The 25674-nt window shown below is 40.6% G+C and overlaps 1 protein-coding gene across 1 annotated transcript in view; it reads right to left on the minus strand.

The window, feature by feature from the left end:
• Positions 1–2205: 2205 nt before the first annotated feature.
• LOC125427788 (nuclear pore membrane glycoprotein 210-like) overlaps positions 2206–25674 on the minus strand; it is a 45225-nt gene continuing 21756 nt past the window's right edge. Inside the window, exons 7-14 of the mRNA XM_048487345.1 lie at positions 25540–25625; positions 21332–21506; positions 15548–15723; positions 12574–12791; positions 10191–10327; positions 7417–7540; positions 5978–6124; positions 2206–2480 (exon numbers count right to left, since the gene is read on the minus strand). Coding sequence (XP_048343302.1) covers positions 2206–2480; positions 5978–6124; positions 7417–7540; positions 10191–10327; positions 12574–12791; positions 15548–15723; positions 21332–21506; positions 25540–25625 — 1338 coding nt within the window. The remainder of the gene's footprint in view (positions 2481–5977; positions 6125–7416; positions 7541–10190; positions 10328–12573; positions 12792–15547; positions 15724–21331; positions 21507–25539; positions 25626–25674) is intronic.

The following is a 25674-nucleotide window of genomic DNA, read 5'->3' on the forward strand; positions in this document are numbered from 1 at the left end:
AAGGAATCTCGATAATAAAACTGCAAAGAGATTGTCATGCCCTTATATATAAAGCCGTCGGTGCGACCGCGATTCTGGAGTACTGTGTCCAGGATTCTAGTTGCCGCGATCTCAAAAAAAAATATGTGAGGACATAGAAAGAGGTGCAGAGAAGGGCAACCTTGAGAGGATGATTGAGGGACTGGAGGCTAACCTTCCCTATGAGGAGAGGCTACAGAAAGCCGCTTTGGGACCTCTTTAGTTTTGGAGAGGAGGCGGCTGAGGGGGATATAGAGTTGAAGTCTACAAAATTATGCATGGGGTAGAAAATGTTGACAGAGAGAAATTTTTCTCTCTTTCTCACAATACTAGAACCAGGGGGCATTCATTGAAAATGCTGGGGAAGAATGGCGGGCAACTAATAAAAGGAAACACTTCTTCACGCAACGTGTGATTGGTGTTTGGAATATGCTGCCACAGGGGAGGTGGTGATGGCCACTAACCTGGATAGCTTTAAAAGGGGCTTGGACAGATTTATGGAGAAGTCGATCTATGGCTACCAATCTTGATCCTCCTTGATCTGAGATTGCAAATGCCTTAACAGACCAGGTGATCGGGAGCAACAGCCGCAGAAGGCCATTGCGTTCACAACCTACATGTGAGCTCCCAAAGGCACCTGGTGGGCCACTGCGAGTAGCAGAGAGCTGGACTAGATGGACTTTGGTCTGATCCAGCTGGCTTGTTCTTATGTTCACTATTAATCAAAAATAACATTTTTCTCAGAAAAAGTAGCTGAGATTTACCTTGGCCACTGTTGGAGCCCCATAGTGGGGCAGGAAGAGGGGCAGGCTCAGTGCCAGCATCCAGCCCAGCATGGGGCTGGGCTGCCCAGCTGCTGGCGCAAGTGACATGCCTAGAGGAGGCAGGGCTGAAGCCTTATATGGGCAGACTGGGCCATCCCACACCTCTTCTCACCCAAGCGCCTACGGCTTATCTTGCTCTCCCTCCTTTGTGGGTCTGAATTTTTTGTTGTTGGCATTCTGGTTATGATGATTGTTGTTGTTATTTGCATTTCATCTGTCACCTCCTGGCAGGTTGCACATGGGAACTGATCTGTTCACGGGAGGAGAAGCCTGTGTGCTGGCCCTCCCCATTTGGTGGGGCCTCCATAAGAGGCCTGAGGGGTGGAGTGAGCCTGTGAACCACATGCCCAGGTGGGGGCTGATGGTGGCTTGCACCCCATGGCAGCAAGGGGAGTTCATCCAGAGGACAGCAGACGTGCTCCCCAGTGCTGGATCTGTCCCCTATGCTGCACCTCTGCTTCATCCAGAGGCCAGCACCCAGATGGCTCCCACTATCTTCTGCTCCAGGCGTTGGTGTTTTTCCCCCATGCCTCGGACTGGGGGAAAGTTATTACTGAGGGACAGCAGACATGCTTCCCAGAGGTCATTGGGGGATAGCAGACATGCTGCCCAGTGCCAAATTTTACTCACACAATGGGGTTTTCTGTGTCTCCTTCTGTACCCTCAGACTGCTTCCTCCCCTCCTTGGGAGACAAATAACACAGGATGCTGCAGATGTTCACTGACTACTTGTTGGATTAATCCAGGGGTCTGCAACCTGCGGCTCTCCAGATGTTCATGGACTACAATTCCCATCAGCCAATTGGCCATGCTGGCAGAGGCTGATGGGATTTGTAGTTCATGAACATCTGGAGAGCCGCAGGTTGCAGACTCCTGGACTAATCCTTTTCAGGGTAACATCTGCTAACTGGAAAACTCAGTGTTGGATTTGTTGTATCGCTTGCACCTTTTCAAAAGAGTGCTCTTATTTTTTGCAGTGAAGAGAGAACTGAGGGACACGTGCTCCCCACGCCTCTATCATGTGCTGATTTTGGTGTGAAAATGCTGGGCACAAAACAGACGGGATGCTCCTAACAGAGGTAATGTACTAGAAAGCTTAGAAAATTATTCTTTTCTGACTCACCTGCATGGTCCCTTCCCCACCCATGTGGGGCTGCACAGAAGCCATAATGATGAATGTTACATTACACAATCTGAAATAAATACCTGACTTTATTTCAGTGACCTCTCTAGTGATTAATATGTCTCTCAAGGTTCATTCAACATATAGAGACTAGCAATATGATAGAGCCATTGTGCTAAAATATTAGTGTCTGAAATCCTATGTGCTTGGATACTGCATTTTACAAAAGTCCTATGTAAGTTACCAGTATTTGTCATTATTTACCTCAAGGTTTTCAAGAATTTCAGTGGTTCCAAAAATTTTCACGTCAGAATTTGGGTAATAATTACTCAAGATAATTTCAGTCTCATTAGCATAGAATCCTGGATTGAAGGGCACTTCAGCACTTATCTGCTCTGTAGAGAAATGGCCATTCTGGACTGAAGCAGTTACAACCAGAACAGTTTTGCTCGTACTCAGTTGCTTTAGTTGTTTGTCAGGAAATCTGTGCATTGTGATGGAACAAGTATAGTGACCTAAAATCAATAAGACTCTGATTATTAATAATTTAAAAATTATTTTCCTTCTGAATTTCCAGATTACTTTGTTGTTGAATGTGCTGCACTATTTATTCAGAAAAATGCTTTATTGATACAGCCTTAGTACAAAGTCAATACAGTTAAATGGGACTATATTTATAGTTGGCAGTTGATGTGTGAGACAATGTTCTGTGCTTTTAATTTAAATTGCTTATGGGGAGAAGGAACATTTGTCAGGTCTCTCAACTCTTTTTTCTCGCCATTTCAAAAGCTGCGGCAAGAGGCTTCGACTCCTGGAAAATCAGCAGAAATTCTCATCACCAATTCCATTCCCTATCATTTCTTCATTTTGCACTGAAAATCTAGCCAATGATCATCATTATTACTAATGCTTGTCTGGTATATTTGTGTTTTTATATCCCCATGTTGCTCATTATTACTTTATACTATTAACTACTGGACTATTATTTTCACTCTCATGTTAGGCTACACTCGAGCATTAACTGAATTGTTAAGTAAGATTATCATATACCTATAAGCCTTAACTATATTTCACTTCCATGTATAACTGAAACACGCACACATACAAACAAACTCATAGGTTGTATGTAAGAGGATTACATGAAGATTGCTGGGAAGGTTATAAAGGTGATCATAAAACTTAAACATGTTTGTTAAATGTATTATCTAGATATGAAAAAGATATATTTTAGGTCCTATAACTGCAGTTTATATACAGCTGAAAATTAGAGCACAATCATAACAGCAACTGTTCCAATCATAACTGGAGCCAACTGGAAAACAGTTTAAAAAGCTAACCCTTCACAGTCTTTTTTAAAAAACTGAAAACATGTCTATTTCAAATAAATTTACATGTGTCCTCAGTGTCCTGTGTTTATGGTGGAAAAAGGCTGATTTGTGAGAGCAGTTTCTCCCTCATTCTTAATTCTGAAGTCACCCAATAAACACTTATCAGTGGGTTCAGTGCAGAAAAAAGTAATACTGTTTATACAATATATAATTAATTTGGGATTTGCAGTAAAAGACATGATAATAGCTACTAGCTCAGGGGTAGGGAACCTGCGGCTCTCCAGATGTTCAGGAACTACAATTCCCATCAGCCCCTTTCAGCATGGCCAATTGGCCATGCTGGTAGGGGCTGATGGGAATTGTAGTTCCTGAACATCTGGAGAGCCGCAGGTTCCCTACCCCTGTACTAGCTATTAGTAGCAATAATTTAAGGGGACTCTAGGTTCAGAGACAGTATACCTCTGAACATTAGTAGTTGTAGTGCACAGAAGAAAGATCTTCATAGCCCTGCTTCGCTGGTTTCTGTTAGAATGTTGGACTGCATGGGCTCCCGCTTAAGAATAAGTGGAGGTATCTTAAAGTTTTTTATGAAGCAGAGATATAAACAATAAAGTCTGAATAAATGAAAGACAGACTAAACAGCTTTCTAAGCAGTGGTTAGTAACCCAGGGAACCCTCCATTTTGATTAAAGCAGCTAGGCTGCCCCAAGCCTTCCTATCTTTCCTCCTGGGCCAACTGACTAAGCTGCCCGCCAGGGCCTGGGAAGGGCAGGAGCCGGCCAGTAGAGGGGCTTGACAGCGGGTAGCTCGGGTGGGCGCCGTGGTGTTAGGCCAGCTCCTGCCCTCCCCAGCCTCCCTGTGGGGGGGAGGGAGCTGGCCTGCGGCGAACACCTCAGCTGGCAATCAGCACCCCAGCATGGGGGCAGCCACTGGGCGCCTGCCGGGTCACTTCACCTCACGAGAGGCTGGGTGCGGGGACCTAGCCAGAACCCGGCGCCCCTTTACATGATGAAATGGCATGCGCCTGGGGGCATGGGATACCCCATGTCCCCATGGATGGTACGCCCCTGCACAGGCCCCACAGCCTCTATCTTCTAGTGTCCTCAAAACAATATGGTGAGAATTGTATCAGCTATACTTTAAAACCAAGTTTAACTAAAACATTTTTATTGTTTGTACATGGCCTACAAGGTCAAAGAGATAATTAAAAAGGCCATGACCCAATTCCAGCAAATTCCAGCCCTTTACTATGTGCCAGGTAGAGCAATACACTTTATTATCCGTTAATAATGTGTAGCCAGGGCCTGGCTGAACAGGGTGGAATTGAGCATGGAAAATGTTCATAGTTGCTCACAGGAATAGGAAAAAAATGGCACCACACAAAATACGAACATCAGTGAAAGATCCCATTGCCCATTATTATCTACACATGCAAAGTGGCACCTGTCTTTCTGGCGATACCCTTGCTATTTGAAAACCAGTTCAATTTTATACCTGAAGAATAATACGTTTGTTAATCCATTACTAGTTGTGATTAATTCAATAAATAATACAAATTGTATTGCACATCAAACACCCGCAATATTCCATTATGTATAAATGTACTGTACACTGCTATCGTTTCACCAACAAACATACTGTATATACTCATGTATAAGTCGAATTTTTCAGCACATTTTTAATGCTGAAAAAGCTCCCCTCGACTTATATGCGGGTCATTAAATTTTTGTGTGTGTTTTTACTTTGCCGGCCAGCAGGGGGCGCAGTTTTTATGTTAGCGGCACCAAGATTTCAGGGTACCCTCAGAAGACACTCCTGATGATACCAGCCAAGTTTGGTAAAGTTTGGTTCTGGGGGTCCAAAGTTATGGACCCCCAAATGAGGTGCCCCCATTCCCCATTGTTTTCAATGGGAACTATTAGTAGATGGGGCTATCCTTTTGAGGGTCCATAACTTTGGACCCTCTGAACCAAACTTCACCAAACCTGGCTGGTCTCATCAGGAGAGTCTCTTTATGATACCAGCCATGTTTGGTGAAGTTTGGGTCAGGGGATTTAAAGTTATTGACCCCCAAAGGAGATGCCCCATCCCCCATTGTTTACAATGGAAGCTAATAGATTTTCCATTTCTGATAATATCCCTCTTAAAATCTAAGTTGGGTTACATTTGGACATACAGATGATGATGAGGAATCCAGTTTTGGAGGATTTTAACTCTTGTGTTTTAGCTTGGTTGCTGGTTGAGCTAAGGTTTTTGTACTTTTAAAGTTATTGTTGAGACCATATTGTTCTTGTTGACCCTCTTTTCCACTTACAGAGCCAGTTTACTGTTTTTCTTTGAAATAAATATTCAAAAACATTTAACCTACTGATGCCTCAACTGATGTAATTTTATTGGCATCTATTTTTATTTTTGAAATTTACCAGCAGCTGCTGCATTTCCCACCCTCGACTTATACGCGAGTCAATAAGTTTTCCCAGTTTTTTGTGGTAAAATTAGGTGCCTCGACTTATATGCGGGTCGACTTATATGCGAGTATATACGGTAAGTAATTTTGAGTTATGTATTGTGAGGAAAAGCTCTAAAATTACTATTATAGTCTAACCCAGTCTAACTTCCCCCATAAAACTCTTGGTGCCATCATTAGAAGACAAGACTGTAAATTTAAAACAATTTAATCTTACCTGATAATGCATCAAACCCAGGTTCTACTTTGAAAATTTCAGAGGCTTGGAAATCAAATAAATTATTGTTGAAATGAAGATGGCAACTGATACTAGACTGAGGCTTCATTTCTTCAATTACTTTAATCTGGGCAGGTGAACATTCCCCTAAATAATATTGTGTACAAGAGTTTCAATATAACAGGTAAAAAATCTATCCAAGAATGATCTTTGGTAAACTATTTCATGTTAAAATGTAATTTTTCTTATATTTTACAAGTATTTATAGAAAAATGGTTGATTAGGAAAACTTACACACCTGACTTTCCCCACATGTGATTTGAAACATTTAACATGATAAAATTTACAACATTAATTGAGAGTGAATAAGGGAGAAATTGCTATCAGGAACAACCAGAAATTTCTTTTCATTTAAGTCTTGGTCAAAGACCTGGTAACCTGGTAAATCTGTATATTATGGAAGCCTCGCTAATGTGTTTTTCAGAGGATGTCAAGAAGATAAATTATGCCATTTTTTACTGGATTGAAACAGGACATTAGTTTCTGTGGGAATGTACTCAGTATATCAGAAACTGCTCAGCGCTGTTCAATGCATTGTTGAAAATACCCTTGTTTATTAGCCATTAAATATTTGTTAAATGATGATACATGTTATTCATGATGATAATTTTAAAACAAATGAGTTCTCTAACCAAACATAATAATGAATTAATACTTCTTTAGAAGGAATGAATAAGAAATATGGTTGATAAATATGAGGGCTGGCAGGCAGTGAACCAAGTCTCTCTCAGCCAAAAGCTATTTCTCTGTGCTGAAAAAAACACAGGTGAATACATTCATTCCCACTGAACAGAAGGGATGGCTAAGCCAGGAACTCCATAGATAAGCCTGGGTTTTTTCAGGCACAACTATAAACTCCCCTCACTTTAATCAGTTTAGCTTCTCTACATGTGGCTCACATTTTAAGTCTCCTCAGCTTGGAGCAGAAAAACGATCCTCAATGAGATGAGCATCTGAACCAGCCATATATTGTGAAGCCGACCGACTTCTTTATTTAGCTCATAGTCTGCTTTCTATTAAAACATTTGGAGAAGTTTATAAAAGACCTGCTTTAATAATGCTGAGGTGGGGTTATGGTTCAGCTGCATGGCTGTCCTGATTCTAGAATAATTGGCCTGGTAATGACATTACTTTATGTTCTTCTCTAAAAGATGTGTTCCCACTAAAGCCTATGCAGTTTATCAGTTCAGTTAACCGAAACACTGAAATAATTCTTTAGAATCTTTTCTATAATAAAACTCAGAATTCAATAGGTTATACAAAAGGAGTACTGACAAATAAAAATGAATATTTCATGTGTATAAATAATTTTTTTTGTGGGTTTTTAATTTTTCTTAAAAAGGGTGGACTAAGCAGGAAAGCAAAAAGAACATTAATACCTTTCATATTTTTGCTGCTGTGCCCAATTTTGACAATAACTCTTGAAGATGGGCTATCCTCCAAGTTCATTTTCATTCTACTTCCATGTGATGCTATGATATTCTGTGGTACATTAACCAACACCTTAAATAATAAGAAGAGATGACAGCATCACTTACTGAAAACTCCAAAATAAAAGCTGATTTACACAGAAAGATTTTGTTGTAATCTTATGCATGCTTGCTTTGATACAGAACCGACTGACTGAAATTTGTGTCAGTGCAGAGAACTGGAATGCATAGTAACTGGAAGATGAATATTCTCCAACATGATAAAAATGTCTCTCTCATATAAAATGTGTGTCTCTCTCTCATAATACATTGCATTAACATTTAAGAATGTGGTATGTGTGTTAAGTGCTATCAAATTGTTTCCAACCTATAAATTAAAGACCTCCAAAATGTCCTATCATTTACAGCCTCTTGCAAATGAGGACTGTGACTTCCTTTACAGAGTCAGTCCATCTCATGTTGGATCTTCCTCATTTCCTGCTGTTTTCAACATTTTCTAGCATTATTGTCTTTTACAATGAGTCTTAACTTCTCACAGTGCAACCAAAGTATGATAGCCGCAGTATAGTAAGTTTAGCTTCTGAGGGATAGTTCAGATTTCATTTGGTCTAGAACTCATTTATTTGTCTTTTTGGGAGCCCATGATATCGATAAAACTCTCACTCAAACCACATTTCAAATGAATCTACTTCCTTAGGAATGCTTTGCACTATAACATCTATAATGCACAGAATAAATGCCTAAGGATATGCCCCAAAGGTTCATTTGGCTTCTTTCTTTGGAACAGATTTAATCCAAATGTTCTATCACAAAATGCTCTTGAAACCCTCTGAGCTTCAAAAGTAGGGGCTGCTATTTGAGAAACACAAGAAGAAACTCTAGTTGGCTGTGTAGAGTTACATGCACATTTGCTCTGGATTGTGCTCTCATCTACACAAATTCTAAATATATCTCAATGCTCCATTTGAATAGATCAGCTATTTTAATTTTTTAATACAAAAGTTTATATTCAAGCATTATACGGATTATGAAGAAAATGAAAAATAAAGTAAAATAATGCTGTAAACACAATACAGTTGAAATAAAACTTTGAACACAGTGTGTAACAGACCTCCCTCTGTGATACACCTCTGAAGATGCCAACCAAAGATGCAGGCGAAACGTAAGGAACAGGATCTATCAGACCACGGCCACACAGCCCAGAAAACCCACAATAACCAAAACTCTTTAAGTTAACATCACTGAAATGCTGAAGTATATTATAAAACTGTAGCATAGGTAGATCTTGACAAGTTAGATCTTCTTTTATGAACAACAGAATGAAAGCCAAGCTGAATATGACAGCAACCATGGGTCCCTCCCATACTCACTGATGGCATTTTGAAAACAACTCCAGTTCTTTAAAAACTGATGTGAGGCCCTGATCTGCCTTAGGCATGTGGTAGCCCCAGGGGTTTGCTTTCCACTTCTGTGATCTTTTCAAATGTAGAAACAGCACCCCCTTCCACGGCTGTACAAACTGTATAAGCCTACTTTATCTGATCAGGGCTCCATGGCAATTTTTAATGAACTGCAACTGCTTTTAAAATGGCATGGGGGGGGGGGGTGCACAGGATGGAGAAATGACTGCTGTCACAGGTCAAATATATTTACAATCAGGATACAAGTTGGGGGCAGTAAAGCTAACAATTTAGAAATCCTCCCTCAATCTCCTCTCAATCTGCCTCCTCTTGCAGGGGTTTCAGTAGGCTGATTCCCCTATGGTCCACCTATTATGGATCATTTTCCATTCTTCTTATGCAGGATTTGGGGGGTCTTTCCTCTTTTCCTTTGTAATAATTTATAGTAATCTTTTCCTTGTTTCTAGGCAGTTCCTAAGGAGCTCATACCATTTCTCTGGCTGACCTGGTTTTGTTGTTTTCATTATTCAATCAATGGTCAGCTAGTTTACTGAAAGTAGTGTGCTTTAGGCTGCTGCCCCCAAAGAAGCTTCCTAGTGGCATGGGGAGGCTTATAATGCTGAAAAGTCTCTCTACCACCAGGAAGCCCCCACAGACTTATGCCACTTTTTTGGTAGTGCAAGTCAGCCAAGCCGGCTGCTGCCGCAATGTGGGGAATAGCCGCGAGGGAGCCCAATAAAGTTGACTCCTTCCCAGCCATGGCCCAGGACAGCCCCTACTGCACCAGTGGTGGGGACACAGAAACACTGGTGAGGTGTCCTGGGCTACGTTCCACCACTGGGGGAGTGCAGTGGTGGCCAATTTACTCCTCCTTCAGCGCAGCTTCCACTGTCATCCCTTCCCTGGATGGGGCTGTTCGTCATATAAGCAGACAAAAATTAACACTTAAGGATAAAACAAAGAATAGAAATGTTTATTCTCTTTTTAACATATATGATAGCTATCATACAGAATGCTGTGCCTCTACCAGCATTATTCTCAAGATATTTTCCCTTTCAACGGTATAATTTAAAATACAGCACGGAATTTCTGTATAGAACTATTTGAAAGGACACCACAGCATTTATGATCTGATGTGAACTTTAACTATTTTCATAGCAAATATCAGATTTCTTTGCCAACCTGGAGGACTTAAAATTATTGTTTTAGGGTTCTGTGGCATCATTGATGCTGTGATCAGAAAAGAATAAATGGGTAATTTGTGATCACAGCAAAGTCTCCACTCTGGATTTCAACAGCACAAAGAATTTAGAAGTGTCTCACCTCTCTGTATGTCTTCAGTAGGCCAGGGATCTCATAATATACTGTAACTGTCCCAGAATTCCTAGCTACAGCTACTCCAGTCTTTGGGTCAATTTGAAGAACACCATTTAAAGAAGAACTCCACATCCCTGACAAACCTGTAGAGAAATGGCTAACCATTTAAACAGGCTGGAGTAGACCACATCACAATTCTTCAATCACATCACAATTGCTTCAACAATGTGAAAATCCATTTTATGTCCACTGGTCCACTTAAGCCCTATATTTGATTATCAGGTAAAAAAAGATTCTCAGCCTGCAAAATAGTTTATTTCCTCCCCCTCCATCTCCTCAACTGGAATTTCTGTATCCAGTCCAATCACAGCATAATACTTGACAAAACCCTTTACATGATTATTCTAGTCAACATCAGCTTTGAAACGGTTGCTCCTGCTACTCAGCTGAGAAAGGACAGGTTGATTTTTGATTAACAAAGAAAACTGAGGAGAGTTCCCATTCTTTACCATTCATGGTGTAAAGTTCATGCAAAGCCACAGCCATCTTTCATATTGCCTCAGAAAAGTAGACAGGCTTAGTTCAGGATGGATTTACTTACATATATTTCAAGGCTGCCATAGAGGTGCAGATTTAGCTGTGGAAGCCTAATCAGAATTATACCTAGGTCCACTGAAGTCACTGGGCTCATGATAATGTAATTCTGTTTAGGACTGAACTGTAAGTTGCTCCATACTCTGGCTGCTATGGCACAGTAATGAAATCACAGGCGGGATAACCTCCTTGAATGGTTAGTTACCCAAACTAGGACAATCATCTGAGAAAAAATTATTGAACTCACAGATACGTTCTGTGATGAGCCACTGAACACCAACAGAACTGTCATGCAGAGTATTGTAAATGGTTCCAATATGATGGATGAAACCACTGGAACGCCCCCCCCCCAACTGGCACACCCTTGCACTGGCAGAAATGCTTCTTCTGCTGGCGCAAGAGGCAAATACATCAGTGGAGGGACAACTTACTCAGGTCCCATGCCAGTGGAGGGACAACTAGGTGCTGCATGGCTCTGTGGCACATGACCAGGAAGTTGTCCCTGTTGCCTAGGCTGGCTGGCACAAAACACTGCACCAGTGGGGCTGCGCCAAAGTGTGGGGCAGACCTTAGTTGGCCTCTAGTGTCCAATTGGCTCCCATGCACTGGTGGAGCAGCTGGCAGACATATGCCATGGTTTTTGTGGCATATTTTTATTCTCCAGCATTGGGAATTCTTTGGGGTTTTTTAAAAATCTTTTTAGGGCTTCCACTGCTGCAGGACAGCCCTGTGAAGTGGGTGGGGCAGTGTCGCAGTGGCTCCATCCCTACCCAACAGCTCTGGATTGGGTTGTAAATCTTGTATTAGTATGACTTTTTTTGTTACATGTGCATGCACCACCAAGAGGTTACTGTATTCATCTACTGAATGTTTGTATGAGTGTGGTCCTTGCTCTTGAGACAACCTGAGGAAGGCATTGGAAGAATATCAAAAACTGACTTTATCCCTGGGATCCCAGCATTACCCCCTATCTAGCAGTCACATATTTCAGATAATTCCTGCCGTTTGGATGATCCTGCCTCTTCTCAGACTTTTCTTTCTCTTGTGAACTCGTTCTTTTATCATGCTTTTACTATACCATTTTTAAAACTGGTTTGCTGAGTTTTTTGTGCTCACACAATATAAAAACGTGTTATTTTTTGGGAGTATTTTATTTACTGTGTTTCCATGAATCCTATTTCTAGTCTCGTAAAACTACTTGGCAAGTTGCAGATGGCCTGAATAATACTACATCTTAGTCTGTGAATTACCTGGTCTCCAGTACTGCCTGCTAGGACCAAGAATAAGTACAATGTCTCTACCATCACCTCCACCAGCAGAATGCCAGCTTTTAAGCCATGTTCTCAAACCCAAGTACCAGTAGTATATGATGATTTATAAAACAATATAAAATTCAGGACAACTTCAGTATGGCTGACAAAATGTCACTGGAGTAACAATTTGTCTCACAACCTGCATTATATTAAACATTTGTAACTGCATTTTTCCATATATAACTGGTAAAAACCAGTTACATGTAACTTACTTCATACATTATTTTTAGGATTAATAGAAACCACACCATTCAGAATAAATGAAATAGTGAAGAGATATAATGAAAGGCAGATGAACTGATTAAATCTGTTTATCTCATTAAGAAGAATAAGGACTGACATTTGATAGTGTATAACACAATGAAAAATGTATTCAGTTGTTTTGAAGATGTATCACATGTACAACAGAATGTTTCTATAGCAATGTAGTGCTGAGAGTTCCTTTTCTTCTTAATGCTAGCTATGATTCATTGTTTCCTCACCTTCTTGGTTTATTAGTGAAGAACTGAAGCAAATGACATCGCCTACAACAATGTCTCTGAGTTCAGGATAGATGACGTATTGAACAAGAAGGGGCACATAATCTGCAATATTGCTGTGCTCAGTATCCCAAACCATTAGCAATGTTAGCCCTACATTCATTGTTCGGATTATGAGTGTGTTGTTGGACACTCCTTTCCCAACCTGTACAAAGTCGTCTCTGTAGGAAACAATGAAGAAGTAGAGATAAAAATTTGTTGCAACCAAGAAAATACAGCATTTTATATTATACGAATGTTACAAGCTCAGGAAAATCAAAGACGGTGGGGCACTATATTGGCCATGTCACTTACACATATACCAAATGAGATGTTTCAATCACATAAAAAATAACAGAAGTACCTGTAGTTCTAATGTACCTATAGTTTTCTCTGCAGGCACTGTGGTAGTTGCCAGGTCTTGCTTTCTGTCAACAGAAAGAAAGGGCAGGATCCTTTCCAGGCCTGTTTTGACCTTTAAGGGAGAACTCAGGCTTGGCAGTAATTGAGATGTTTGATGCATAACTTGAGCAAAGGACTAGCTGCTTATTACTGTTCAACAGGAGCCTCCTCATGAAAGCCAGCAAGATGTAGAATGTTGGATTAGGATCTGGAAGGTCGGAGGTTTTCTAGGTGACCTTGAGCCACTTCCTCAATTTCAGCCTAATCTGCCTAACAGGCCTGTTTTGAGAATATAATGGATGAGAGGAGATTGATGGTAAACTATTTTGGGTCCCCACTGTAGAAGAAGATGAAGTAGAAATTAAATAGAGGCTTTAGCTGAAGATGAGGGGGGATTTTAAATTTTATTTAGTTAATTTTTATGCCACTCCTCCCCTTGGGGGTTCAGAGTGGCTTCCAACAGTAATAGATAAAAATAACATACCCAGTTTGAAAACATACAATAGAAAACAGCACTGATTGTTAAATAAACTTATCTTTTTGAGGAGAGGATTCAATCAGAGGAAATATCAGGGTAGAACTAGAATGGGGGAGGCCAGATAGAAAAAAATGTAGCTGCCTCAACCGCTCTGTCTTACAGATCCTGTGAAACTTCTGCAGGGCCTGGGTCTTATTAGACAGAATGTTCCAACAGGTTGGGGACAGGGCTGAAAAAGCCTAGGCCCTAGTTGAGGCTAGCTGGATCTTTCTAGGGTCAGGAACCTCCAGCAGATGTCCACTCACTGAATGTAGCTATCTCTAGGGGACATATCAGAAGAGCCAGTCCCACAGGTATGCAGCCCGAGATCACTTACGACTTTGTGCGTCAGTACTAAAACACTGAACTTGATCCGGTACTCCACCTGGAGCATCGGTTGTATATGTGCCTGCCATGAGATTCCTGTAAGTACTCTTGCTGTAGCATTCTGGCCAGTAGTAGGTTGGTTCATAGGTGGAAAGCAGAGAAAGATATATGGAAAGGCGAAGATATGGGAGTTGCTGGGGAGGAAATGAGTGTGTGAAGGGGATGCAGGGAAAAGAAAAGTGCCCCTCCGTACAAGTCCTTGCGGGTTCTCCACCATGTACCTTAGCCCATCCCACCAGCCAGCACTGCACAACTAGGCCATAGCATTTTCCAGGCAGAGGCAGCCAGAAGGAGGGAATGAGGAAAATCTGAAGATGGGGGAGGGGCATGATAAAGGCTGATGGATGGGAAGGAGAGGCAGAAGCAAGGAAAGAAGGGATGTTACTGGTGCTTTCAGTGAAAGAGGAAATAAATGGGGTGGGGAAATGAGATGCTTTCTCTCACAAGTCGTTTCCCAGGGTTCTGTGCTCATATAGCTATGATATATAGCTGATTCAAAGCATCCTTTAAAAATGTTTAAAACACACACTTTAAAAAAGATACTCCGTTCTGCTGTACTCCGGTTTCCTCCTAGACCAGTAATAGGCGAAAGCAAACACATGCAATTAACTTATAGTTGAGACCCACACACCAAAATATTCATACCATTAAGAACTTCAAAGCACACTGATTCACCAGTATTGCCCACGAAGTGGAAAGATTCTATTGAATCCCTCTTACTCATATATATTCAAGGAGCTACTTTATTAAAGCTGTTTTCTCACAGCTTATAGATGCACTTTAAGGAGAACGTTGTGCTAACATTTGAACAAAACCTTTCTTAAAGCAGCCAAAATAACTTCAGTAGGTAGGGCTGAACACAATGATTCAAGTGAATTAGAACTTGGGCTGATTTCCACAGCTGGGGGTAAAAATGGCTTTAAGGAACTGTCTGTTTTACTTATTTATATCCTGCATGGGGACCCAAGGCAGCTTACATTATTCTCTTCTCCTCTAAACATCTTTATGATGTAGGTTAGGCTGAGGAGATATGACTGGCCCAGTGTCACCAAGAAACCTTCCATGACAGAGTGAGGATACAAACCTGGATCTCCCAGATCCTAGTCTGCAACTTTAACCATTATACCATGCTGGATCTCAATCTGATGTAGAATTTGGTCAAACTCCTTTCCCCTTTTCATCACTTATACTGATTGGAGTAATCTGGGTTCAAATTTCCAGTCTGTCAAGATGCCAGTGATCTTGCACAACTCATAATCTCTCATCCTAATCTACTTCACAGAGTTATGAGAATAAAAGAAGGACTTATGCACAATCCTTAGCATTCCCTGGGGAAGGATGAGGAAAAGTGTAACTAACAATATTGATACTGACAGACAAGCATAGAAAGAACAACATAAAGCTTGGGTGTTGTGGGTTTTCCAGGTTGTATGGCTGTGTTCCAGTAGCATTTTCTCCTGACGTTTCACCTGCATCTGTGGCTGGATCTTCAGAGAAGCCTCCGACAACTTAAAGCTTCTTCCACACAAGCAATCACCCCTAGGGCCACACCATTTGTTGAGGCATTACACCTTGCGTAAAAGCATATATTTACAGCTCCTACAACATGTAATTCCTGCTACTGACAATTACCTGTTTGTTGCAAAATTGACCACAGAATTTTGTGCATGGAAGATATCTCCAGAGTTATCATGGAAGTGGATAGTCAAGGTCATGGTTATTCCCAATGGTAACGCCATTAATGCTTCATTGTTTGTTGTGTGGAGAACTGGACTCATGGATATTCTAAGGTAGGAAACAGGAGCTACCTGTACAGTATGACCAACATAAAACAGAATTAGAAATTATATTTCTAGTTGCCTAATGGAGCATTATAATCATAAAGGAGCAGCAGTGGCGTAGGAGGTTAAGAGCTCGTGTATCTAATCTGGAGGAACCGGGTTTGATTCCCAGCTCTGCCGCCTGAGCTGTGGAGGCTTATCTGGGGAATTCAGATTAGCCTGGGCACTCCCACACACGCCAGCTGGGTGACCTTGGGCTAGTCACAGCTTCTCGGAGCTCTCTCAGCCCCACCTACCTCACAGGGTGTTTGTTGTGAGGGGGGAAGGGAAAGGAGATTGTCAGCCCCTTTGAGTCTCCTGCAGGAGAGAAAGGGGGGATATAAATCCAAACTCTTCTTCTTCTTCTTCATTAAAAAACAAAAAGCAACACAGTTATTTGGTAGATAAAGCCAAACAGTAGTTCATTTTTGCTTCTGTTGAAAATTGTAACCCTGTTAATATTTTGAGAGACTTGGACAAGGACCCATTCAGATGTCACAATGAATCAAAACCAGTTTGTTGCACAAACTCTTACAAGATGTATATAACAGACCACATGTCCCAGTTTTTCTATTGCTTGTCTCCAAATAGAATCTCTGGGCATCATCTTGAGCTTCCTTATACTACATGTACAGCCCACTAAATATTTGTCAGCAGCAATAAATAGGAAATAAATGGAGAGGGAGGGGGGAGAATGAGAAGCCCTTGGCAAGCCAGGCTTCCTCACTCTTGACTAAGGATCAGTCTTCTTCCTCTGTTCAGTTTTTTCACTAAATCAACAACAACAACAACAACAACAACAACAACAACAACAACAACAACAACAACAACAACAACAAACTACTACTACTACTACTACTACTACTACTACTACTACTACTACTACTACTACTACTACTCCTGAAACATGCAGATTATTTGTTAGGGTCCTCCAACATTTCTCCTCTTACTTTTTAAAACTGCACTCAGCAGTGGGTGAAATATTTGAAGCATATTTCTATTTTTTGACTTAACACTGATTTGAGAGGGAGAAAAAGACAACTGCAGGAAGGAATGTCCTCACAATGCATCGTTGTTAAAGTGGCAGATTTTCTATTGGGCTGTGCTTTCCTCTCTAAGTACAGGAGATTGTTTAGGGGAGCTGTGGCTGAATAAACTGTGATTCCTGTATTTGAACATTGTGACAAACCACAGACAGTACAGAACATAATTAGTAATCCCAGTACAAACCATATCTTAGACTCCCAGGGCATTCCCACATGTTTGACTTACTCTTAATTTTCTTTGCAGATGACTCACAAGCATTGGAATTGGTGTGTGCACTGTTCTTTCATGGGCTTGCCCTCCCACTGCCCTGCGTAGTGTTTTAGTTTTTGTACATGTTTATATCAAAAAAGAGCACCAAAATCTCGCTATATTGATATACTGTTGTAATGACATTAAGCAGGTTCTCAGGATTGCCAGTCTTCAACAAACAAACAAACAGACAGACAGACAGACAGACAGACAGACAGACAGACAGACAGACAGACACACACACACACACACACACACACACACACACACACACCGTTCTTTGTGGAGATATGCCTTTTTCCTTATATTTCCAGATGGGTAAGCAGTAGAGAATTGCTTTTCTAAAATGAAACCTGGGAATCCAGAGAACCTGCTTAACTTATCATTACAATTGTACATTGATATAAATATATATTTTTAAAAAATCATAAAGGAAGCTACTTGTCTTGGGGAGGGAGAGTGGGTGTGGTCTGATGATGTCAACAGTCCAATCATCAAAAAGTGGGTTGGAAATGGCTGGGACAATGAAAACAAACGGAGGAAAAATGCAACTCAAAATCAGCTTCCAGAAGAAGATTGAGGTAAAAATAATCTCAAAAGAACCCAAATAAAACTGGGAATATTAAAAAAAGAATTAAGCAAAAACTAAAGGCAAAATGTTTAGTGTGAAATTGGGAAAAACTGAAGCCATATGGGACCAGACCCCTCCCCCCCAAAAAACCCCAAAAAGTCCCCAGTTTAGTACCCACCAAAAATACAAGTTTCACATATCCTATACTGCTTAATGAAAGCATAACGTATAGACTGTGGAAAGTACATTATGCACAAGTTTCAGCTAACATGTAATTAATCAATTTAACAGCCCCATCCTGGGGGGGGGGAGCAAAGGGCTTAGGGGAGTGGTGCAGCTTTGGGCCAATGCATTCGCCCTCCCCGAGGCATTTACCCTGGCAGAGGATGCAGACACACCAGTGACTGCCTACACCTCAGCCCTGCCACCACAAAAACTTGACGTTCCTAGCATGGGGAGGGGAACAAGTCAGGAATGTTCCTGGGGCTGGAGCTGACATTAGTCAGCTCCCACTTGGGTTTAGGGCCTGGAGTGCGGCACATGTCCTGTAAGTCCTACAGAGGGCTTTCCGGTGGGTTGGGGTGGGGTTTTTTGCATTTTTTGCTCCCCTCGCTGCCAGAACACCCTTTTGGTGGTGGAGGGGTGGTGCCACAGTGGCACTATGTTCTGCCGCTGAAGGCTTTGGGTGAGGCTGCTGAAGATATAAACTATGAAGATGCACATGCTAGCTAAATAATGTTCAACATTTCCTTGTGATATCACTTATCAGGAGTCTACATAAGGATATGTGAAAACAGAAGTTAAAAGTTAATGTACTAGAAGGATAAATTTCCTTGATCCTTAACTTTCAGACACAGGGACAGATTAATTCTACAGAGAACTGATTTTAAATCAACATAGTTCTCAAACCTGTTGAACTTTTGATTGCCTGGCTGAAGGAATCTATCAAGGTTCAGTAAATCTTTTGCTTTGTTGTCTCCTTGTGACTGCAAAAACAGATGGATTGCCAAGCACCTGGTATCTGACAGTACATTGCTGTTGGCTCTACTTTGTTCTATGGGTCAGGCAGCACAGTCCTGGGATTCTTCCTCTTAGTCCGCTATTTTTCAGCAGTTACCTTTCAAAAAGCCAACATAGCCCTGCAGCACTATTAACATGCAACAAAGATTACTTATTTAGACTATAAAAAGGGAGAAAGAGAAATTGAACCATTTCATATTCCTTTTTTTAAAAAAAATAGAGACAGTGCAAAAAGAAAAAAATATTGCCACAACAGCAGCATGGTAAATTCTCCCCTCTAAATCCACCTTAAAGCAAAGTCTTTTTCTTTTTCTGCCTTAAGAGAGTCTGGTAGAGTTTTATGTTCCCTGTCAAAACTCTAAAAGAAAAGGATAGATTTTCCCTAAAGCATACATATTTAGAAACTCTAGAATGTGGCTAAACTTGGTACATATGGCTTTTGAGTTATACATATTGCAAACTGAACTATTAGTACCTCTATCTCCTTTCTTTCAAACACACAGTTCAATTTCTACAGTTTTAAATTCTTCATGCCAATGCAACTTTCAAAGCCAGAGCAAACAAGACACGAGTTTTCTGTTACTTCATATTCATTTCTTTAAAAACAATCACATTTGGGACAAATTGGGGGGGGGGGAAAGTTCACATATACCTCTTATTGAAAGGTAGGCAGTATTTTGTTCTATTATATCAAGAGTTTCCAAGCTTTTAACAGTTCAGGCACACATTTTCTGAATTGGAGCTGAATGTATACTCTTACCCAAGATGTGTATTTTTGAGCAGGCAAGAGTAAGAAATTTACAGGAATCAATTTCCTCTGTTTCTGCAAAAGTAACTAATCTGGGATTGCTTTCTGACAGTAAGAAGCCTTGGACAGAACAATGTCTTGTGCAAACTTTTAACAGCATTTTCTGTGGACAGGTAATTCTGTGTTCCTTGTAATAAGTGTTAATCACTCTACGTGCAAAGATACAGCAGAATTCTCCTGCAGGAGGCTGATAGTAAAGAGGGACAGTCAATGCTGTAACAGAATATGGAGACACAGAGCAGACTATTAGAGAGCACTTTGGATTTATTATTCATTTAATTAATTATTGTGGAAGTCTAGCAATTTTCTCATCACATAAGAGTGTATCTTGCACACGGTTTGGACATTAGTGTTCTAGGGCTTTGCTAATATTTCTGAAAAGACCCAAGCCATTTCTTTGGAGAAGCATGAAAGAGAGTTACTTTTAAAAATGTGCATCTTGGGAAAAAAATCAGTATTTTTCAGATCCAGATATCAAAGAGGCAAAAAAATTGGTATTTCCAGTTATCCAGACTTGCTATGCAGATTTGGATTTTTTTGCCAATTCTATTTGCAATTTTTAATGCCAATTCTATTTGGCTCTATTATTCCCAGTAAGGAATTTTTCTGGAGGACAGCAGAGGCTGGTTGTTTTTAGGAGATGGGGACAAAGTTACAGGAAGATTGCTGGTGCCTGTCCATTAAAGAACACATTTTGAGTGAATTGGACAAAAAGGTCCAATTCTATAGGCCCTGAACAGGGTGACCCCGTAATCCTCCATTGTTTCTTAAAGGGGGGATTCAAGGTTTTCCCCAGCCCCCCCCCCATTTTTTTTCCAAAGACACAACAGCAAGCAAAACAGCAACTGGCCAAAAACCTTCCATGTCAGACAGAACCAGTAAGTCCAAAGAACCAACACAAAATCAAGGAATCTCAACAAAAACATAGAACAATTTGGTAAGCCTAATTCAACAAATGCCAAATCAGAGAATCCATGCACTGTTGAACCAGAAAATCCAAAGCAAACTGCAAACCCAATATAACCAACTTGAGAAAAGAACACAATGTTGCAACTGGTTGTTGTGGGTTTTCCAGGCTGCATGGCCGTTGTTTGGTAGATCTTGTTCCTAATGTTTCACCTGCATCTGTGGCTGGCATCTTCAGGGGTGTATCACAGAGGGAAGTTTGTTACACACTGTCCAGTGACACAGTGTGTAACAGACTTCCGTCTGTGATACACAGCCACAGATGCAGCCACAGATGCAGGCAAAATGTTAAGAACAAGATTTACCAGACCACGCCACGCAGCCCGGAAAACCCACAACAACCAGTTGAGTCCGGCCATGAAAGCCTTCGACAATGCAATGTTGCAAGATCAACAAAACAAATTTCAAAAGACAGAATCAAAGCTAACCCAACATGGGCAAGTCCATACCAAGTCCTTCATGTGTTTTGTGGATGAAATATGAGAAAGGAGGGTAGGATGAATTATTGTGCTAAGGTTGGTTTGAAAACAAAAATCTTGTGTTGCCCTGCATTCAGGAATCAGACAAAAAGACAGTCCAGGAGTTTCCCCTTATTGGCCTTTCTTTCCAAGAAGGGATTTCATCCTGGTCAAAAATCTTATTTTCAAGCACAAAGACTTTATTTAAAAGACCAAAAAAACTGTCACTGCATTTTTTTTGAAAGGCCTATCTATTATATTATATGCAAAATGTATCACATGTATGTTCAATATTGTTGACAGATTTCTGAAATATCACTAAGCATTACATCACATGTGTATCCATACTGGTCATCAGTAAGAGGTTTGGAAAAATTCAGTACACTGCATTAAAATTTTAAAACACTGCTATTCAGTTAAATTGCATTCAACCTTGATGGCATTCTAGTCTTGTTGCAAAGAGCCTGAAAATACTACCTTGACAGCAACAATAAGGGTTTGGTTGATTCCAAATGGCTCTTGTGAAATTACTTCCATTGTTGACAGTCCTATCAGGGATCCAGAATGAAGAAGGCCTCTCTCATCAATCTGTACAACAGGAATCCTGTCTTGATCATCCAGTATACGGTAACTCAGAGATGCCACCCTGTCACTTAATTAGGCAAAAAATAAACCAATTAATATCAATAAAACCACCATAATAGCTTTAAAGCATAAATATAAATATTCTAGGTATTATTTTATATAGAATATTTTACCATTTGGGGGCACTTTCACCACTGTATACTCCTCAAAACAATTTTATCTAAGTGTTCAGGATTTCACTGAAGCCTTCCTATACAACATCTTACCTGCAAGTCTGCATACATTACAATCTACTTGCTGGCTGCTGCCCTGCAGTGTCATCAGTCACTGATGTAAACTTGATTCAGAATACTGATGGACAAGACTACAGGAGGCTGCCTTCAGAGGCATTTTCTATAGTCTTCTGAGTGAGATTGATCTGCCAGGGTCAATGTTGGTATTAAAGAAACAGGCAGAGACATGACTAAGCAAATCTCAGTAGCTTACTGGAAAATTGTTTGTACACAGGATAGCTTTTAAAAAAAGTTTGTCCATGCCACTGCTGTATTAATAAGACACAAACATGAACAGAGGAATAAAAAGCAGAATGACTGACATATATTCTACATTGTTTATAATAGCAGTTGCTTTTTCATTCAGTCAGAAATATAGATATAAGTATAAGTTAAATAAATACTAGTCAGAATGCATTGAATGTGCAAGACAAAAAAGATGTGTATTTGCACTTCTATTTTATTGGACCAGTTTATAGAATCTAAGAAACACACATCGTTTAGAAAGTCAATCAAAGCTTCATCTCATCAGAGCAAAAGAAATGAGCAAAGCAAAAGATATGGCCAGTGAATTCAGACTACAATGCTGTCAATGTCCACAGACAAAATAAGGGGCAGAGAACAACCTTTGTGCCCCAGAGAACCAGCTTAATTTTCAAATAACCAGATTTGAAACAGCGGCTGGATCCTGAGCCTTTTCTGTTGTGGGTGTGGTTCTTCATCACAGAACATGTGGTGTTTAATGCTATTGCTCATGCAACATTTCCAGTGAATAAAAAACCTAGCTCCAGAGGAATGTGTTCCAGAATGGAGAACTGCCCTCATAAAAAGTGTTACATAATGCCAGTGGACACAAGGCATAGAATCCACGTTTAAATGTGCCCAGGCCTAGTTTGACTCTAACAATTGCACAACACTGGCTTTTCTCTTCCTATCATACACATCAGACAATGTTAACAGTCCTGAACACACAACATGTGCATGAACACACAACATGTGCATACAGAACAACATACATGAGGAGTAGAAATGAGAATTCCCACTCCCTGAATTCAGGACTGAGTATGTTGCCTACTTTCTTTGTCTAATGTATGCACAGCACTTATATGCATGCTCAGGAAAGTTGCTTTTTTGATGCTTCATGTGTACAGTCGGGACATGCATGGAGGATACGCCCACACTGGAGTGAATAGGGGTTGATAAGGTAATTTGTTCATTCCCGTTGTGCACATGCAATCTCTCCAGAGGTATAACTAATGAAGATAACTTTTCTTTCATCAACTGCAATTTTCTAGGGATGAGCAGATTTCATGCTATTTTGTCCTGTTCAAGGTAAGAATTCTCTCCACTAATTGGGATTCAATCCAAAAAAAATTCTATCAAAGTTCACAGAATAGAACCCTATGGAATACAAGTCTTTGCTTCTAGTCTCTGCTTTTTATCATATTTTCACTCAGTGTCTGCTGATGGGAAAAGGCCTGGTTCTGACACTTAGATGGTTTTCTAAGACTCTGGATCCAGTGAAGTAGGTATAGATTTTTTAGGGGGGGGTTGGGGGCGAGTCCACACTCCCACCTGCCTCTGGGGGCATGACCACACCTCCCCAAGCCCCACCCCCAGCCTAAGTGCTTATAAAAGCAGCTCAATGAGGCAAGGGATGGCAGACACCCGTGACCCGCCCGCTCCGCCTCCCCCACCAACCTTCACCAAACTGGGGTGGTATCAGCAGCAGACTATCCTGATGATACCACCTAGGTTTAGTGAAGTTTGATTCAGGGGGTCCAAAGATATGGACCCTCAAATGGGTAGACCCATCTACTATTAGCTTCCATTGGAAACAATGGGGGATGGAGGCACCCGCTTTGGGAGTCCATAACTTTGTACCCCCTGGACCAACCTTCACCACTGGGGTAGTATCAGCAGCAGACTATCCTGATGATAGCACCTAGGTTTAGTGAAGTTTGATTCAGGGGGTCCAAAGATATGGACCCTTAAATGGGTAGACCCATCTACTATTAGCTCCCATTGGAAACAATGGGGGATGGGGCACCCCTTTTGGGGGTCCATAACTTTGGACCCCCCAAACCAAACTTCACCAAACTTGGCTGGTATCATCAGGAGTGTCACCTGACGATAGCCTGAAATTGTGGTGTCACTAGCCTAAAAACTGCACCCCCTGCAGGCCAAAAACCGAAAAAACACTTTAAAAATACAAAAACCCACAAATGGGGGGCGGCGCTTCGGACATGCAATGGGGGGGGGGTCTGAACCTGAGAACCCCCCCTTACGTACGTCCTTTTCTGGATCACTTTGGAGACGCTTTTCAGGCACTTATAAAAGCATCTTTAAGACAGACTGAAATCTAGAGTACAACTTGGTCAGATTGATCAATGGAAATTGCTTGGAAAGGGCTTTAATAACTGATATAGACATTTAATATAGTTTAGAGAATATCTGACACCTTTCTCTTTAACCTCTGTAACTTATATTTATTTGTGTTAGATTTAGAAGTTGATTTGCTCAAGTGTCTAAACCCTGAGAGCCAGCAAGGTGTAGAGATTAAGAGCAGTGGACTCTAATATAGAGAACTGGGTTGGATTCCCCATTCTTACACATGGAGACCTTGGAGCAGTCACAGTTGTCTCAAAATTCTCTCAGTCCATGCAGAAGCAGGTAACAATAAACCACCTCCAAATTTCTTATCATGAAAACCCAATGGGATTGCTACAAGTCAGCTGTGAATTTATGGCACTTTCTACTACTACTACCTAACTTTGAATGCATTTTTGGGCTCAGCAGTAATGATTCCCCAGGATAATTAAATGTTGTGATGAAAAAATGAAGAAAAAATATTTGTAATCTAGAACTATTTTACAAGGACAATTTCACCTTACATCCACGCTGTGAATCTTGAGTGGAATGTAATTTGAGATATTTATTCCATAGTTCTCTATATGCAATTCTGTTCCTTGCTAATGCCCCCAAACCAGATCTACTTTTACTGTTCTAAAAATGACATTATCTAAAAACTGTGTTCTTGAACTGTAAGTAGTCCTTAATGAACAAATTGCTGCTTACTCATTCATGAGCCAATATGAGCACCACATTAAAGCAGTGTTAAAAATACCTGATGCATGATGTATTGAAAGATGCATGATGTATTGAAAGATGCATTTGTGATGAAACCATCACTTTTTAATACTATAATCCAAGTGACTTCAGTTTCAAACAAAATAGGAATCATGTTACAACTAAACATCTTTTAAGGATTAAAATAGTAACAATATCAAACTGTGATAAAAGCGCAAAATATAAAAATATTGTATATGTTTATGTTGAAATCCTGTTAGCAAGGATGACTGTTTTTAAAAAATCTATAGGTTTTTACCTGGCAGTGAAAGAAAAAGGTCTCCAGCAGATCGGCATTCCATTCAGTTGCTGCCACCACAGAAAGTCAGTGAGGTATTGTGATTAGAATATTAGATTAGGATCAAGACCTGGGCTCAGATTCTCACTCACTCATAAAGGTCACAGGGTGACCCTGGACCAATCACTCTCATTCTATTCTATTTTACAGGAGCTGGCATGAGAATACAATGGGCAAGAAGAGATCTGTATGTTCTGCCCTGAGCAGCATACTCTTATGTTTAATTAACAAGTTACTTCTATAATTAAGCTACAGAAGCTGTAGAAAAGGGCAGTGGTCCTATGGGTTCTAGGAACAATGGTGCAGCTAGTTGCTGTTTCTTTTCCCTTTGATGGATTGAGCAGTAGAAATCTTTTAGAAGTCCTACCTGAGAAAAGACATTTTAAAAAGAAGATACTCACCTGTTTGTTTGAACTTTAAACAAGGAGTTTGGTGACATTAAGATCTGCTCTGCTTCTATAAAAAGAATCACTAATTTCTCGAATACCTAGAATATAAAAATTAATTTTATCTGTTAGTTTATGAAGTAGCAGCAG

Source organism: Sphaerodactylus townsendi, linkage group LG03 (genome assembly GCF_021028975.2).
Source record: "Sphaerodactylus townsendi isolate TG3544 linkage group LG03, MPM_Stown_v2.3, whole genome shotgun sequence".
Classification (NCBI taxonomy): domain Eukaryota; kingdom Metazoa; phylum Chordata; class Lepidosauria; order Squamata; family Sphaerodactylidae; genus Sphaerodactylus; species Sphaerodactylus townsendi.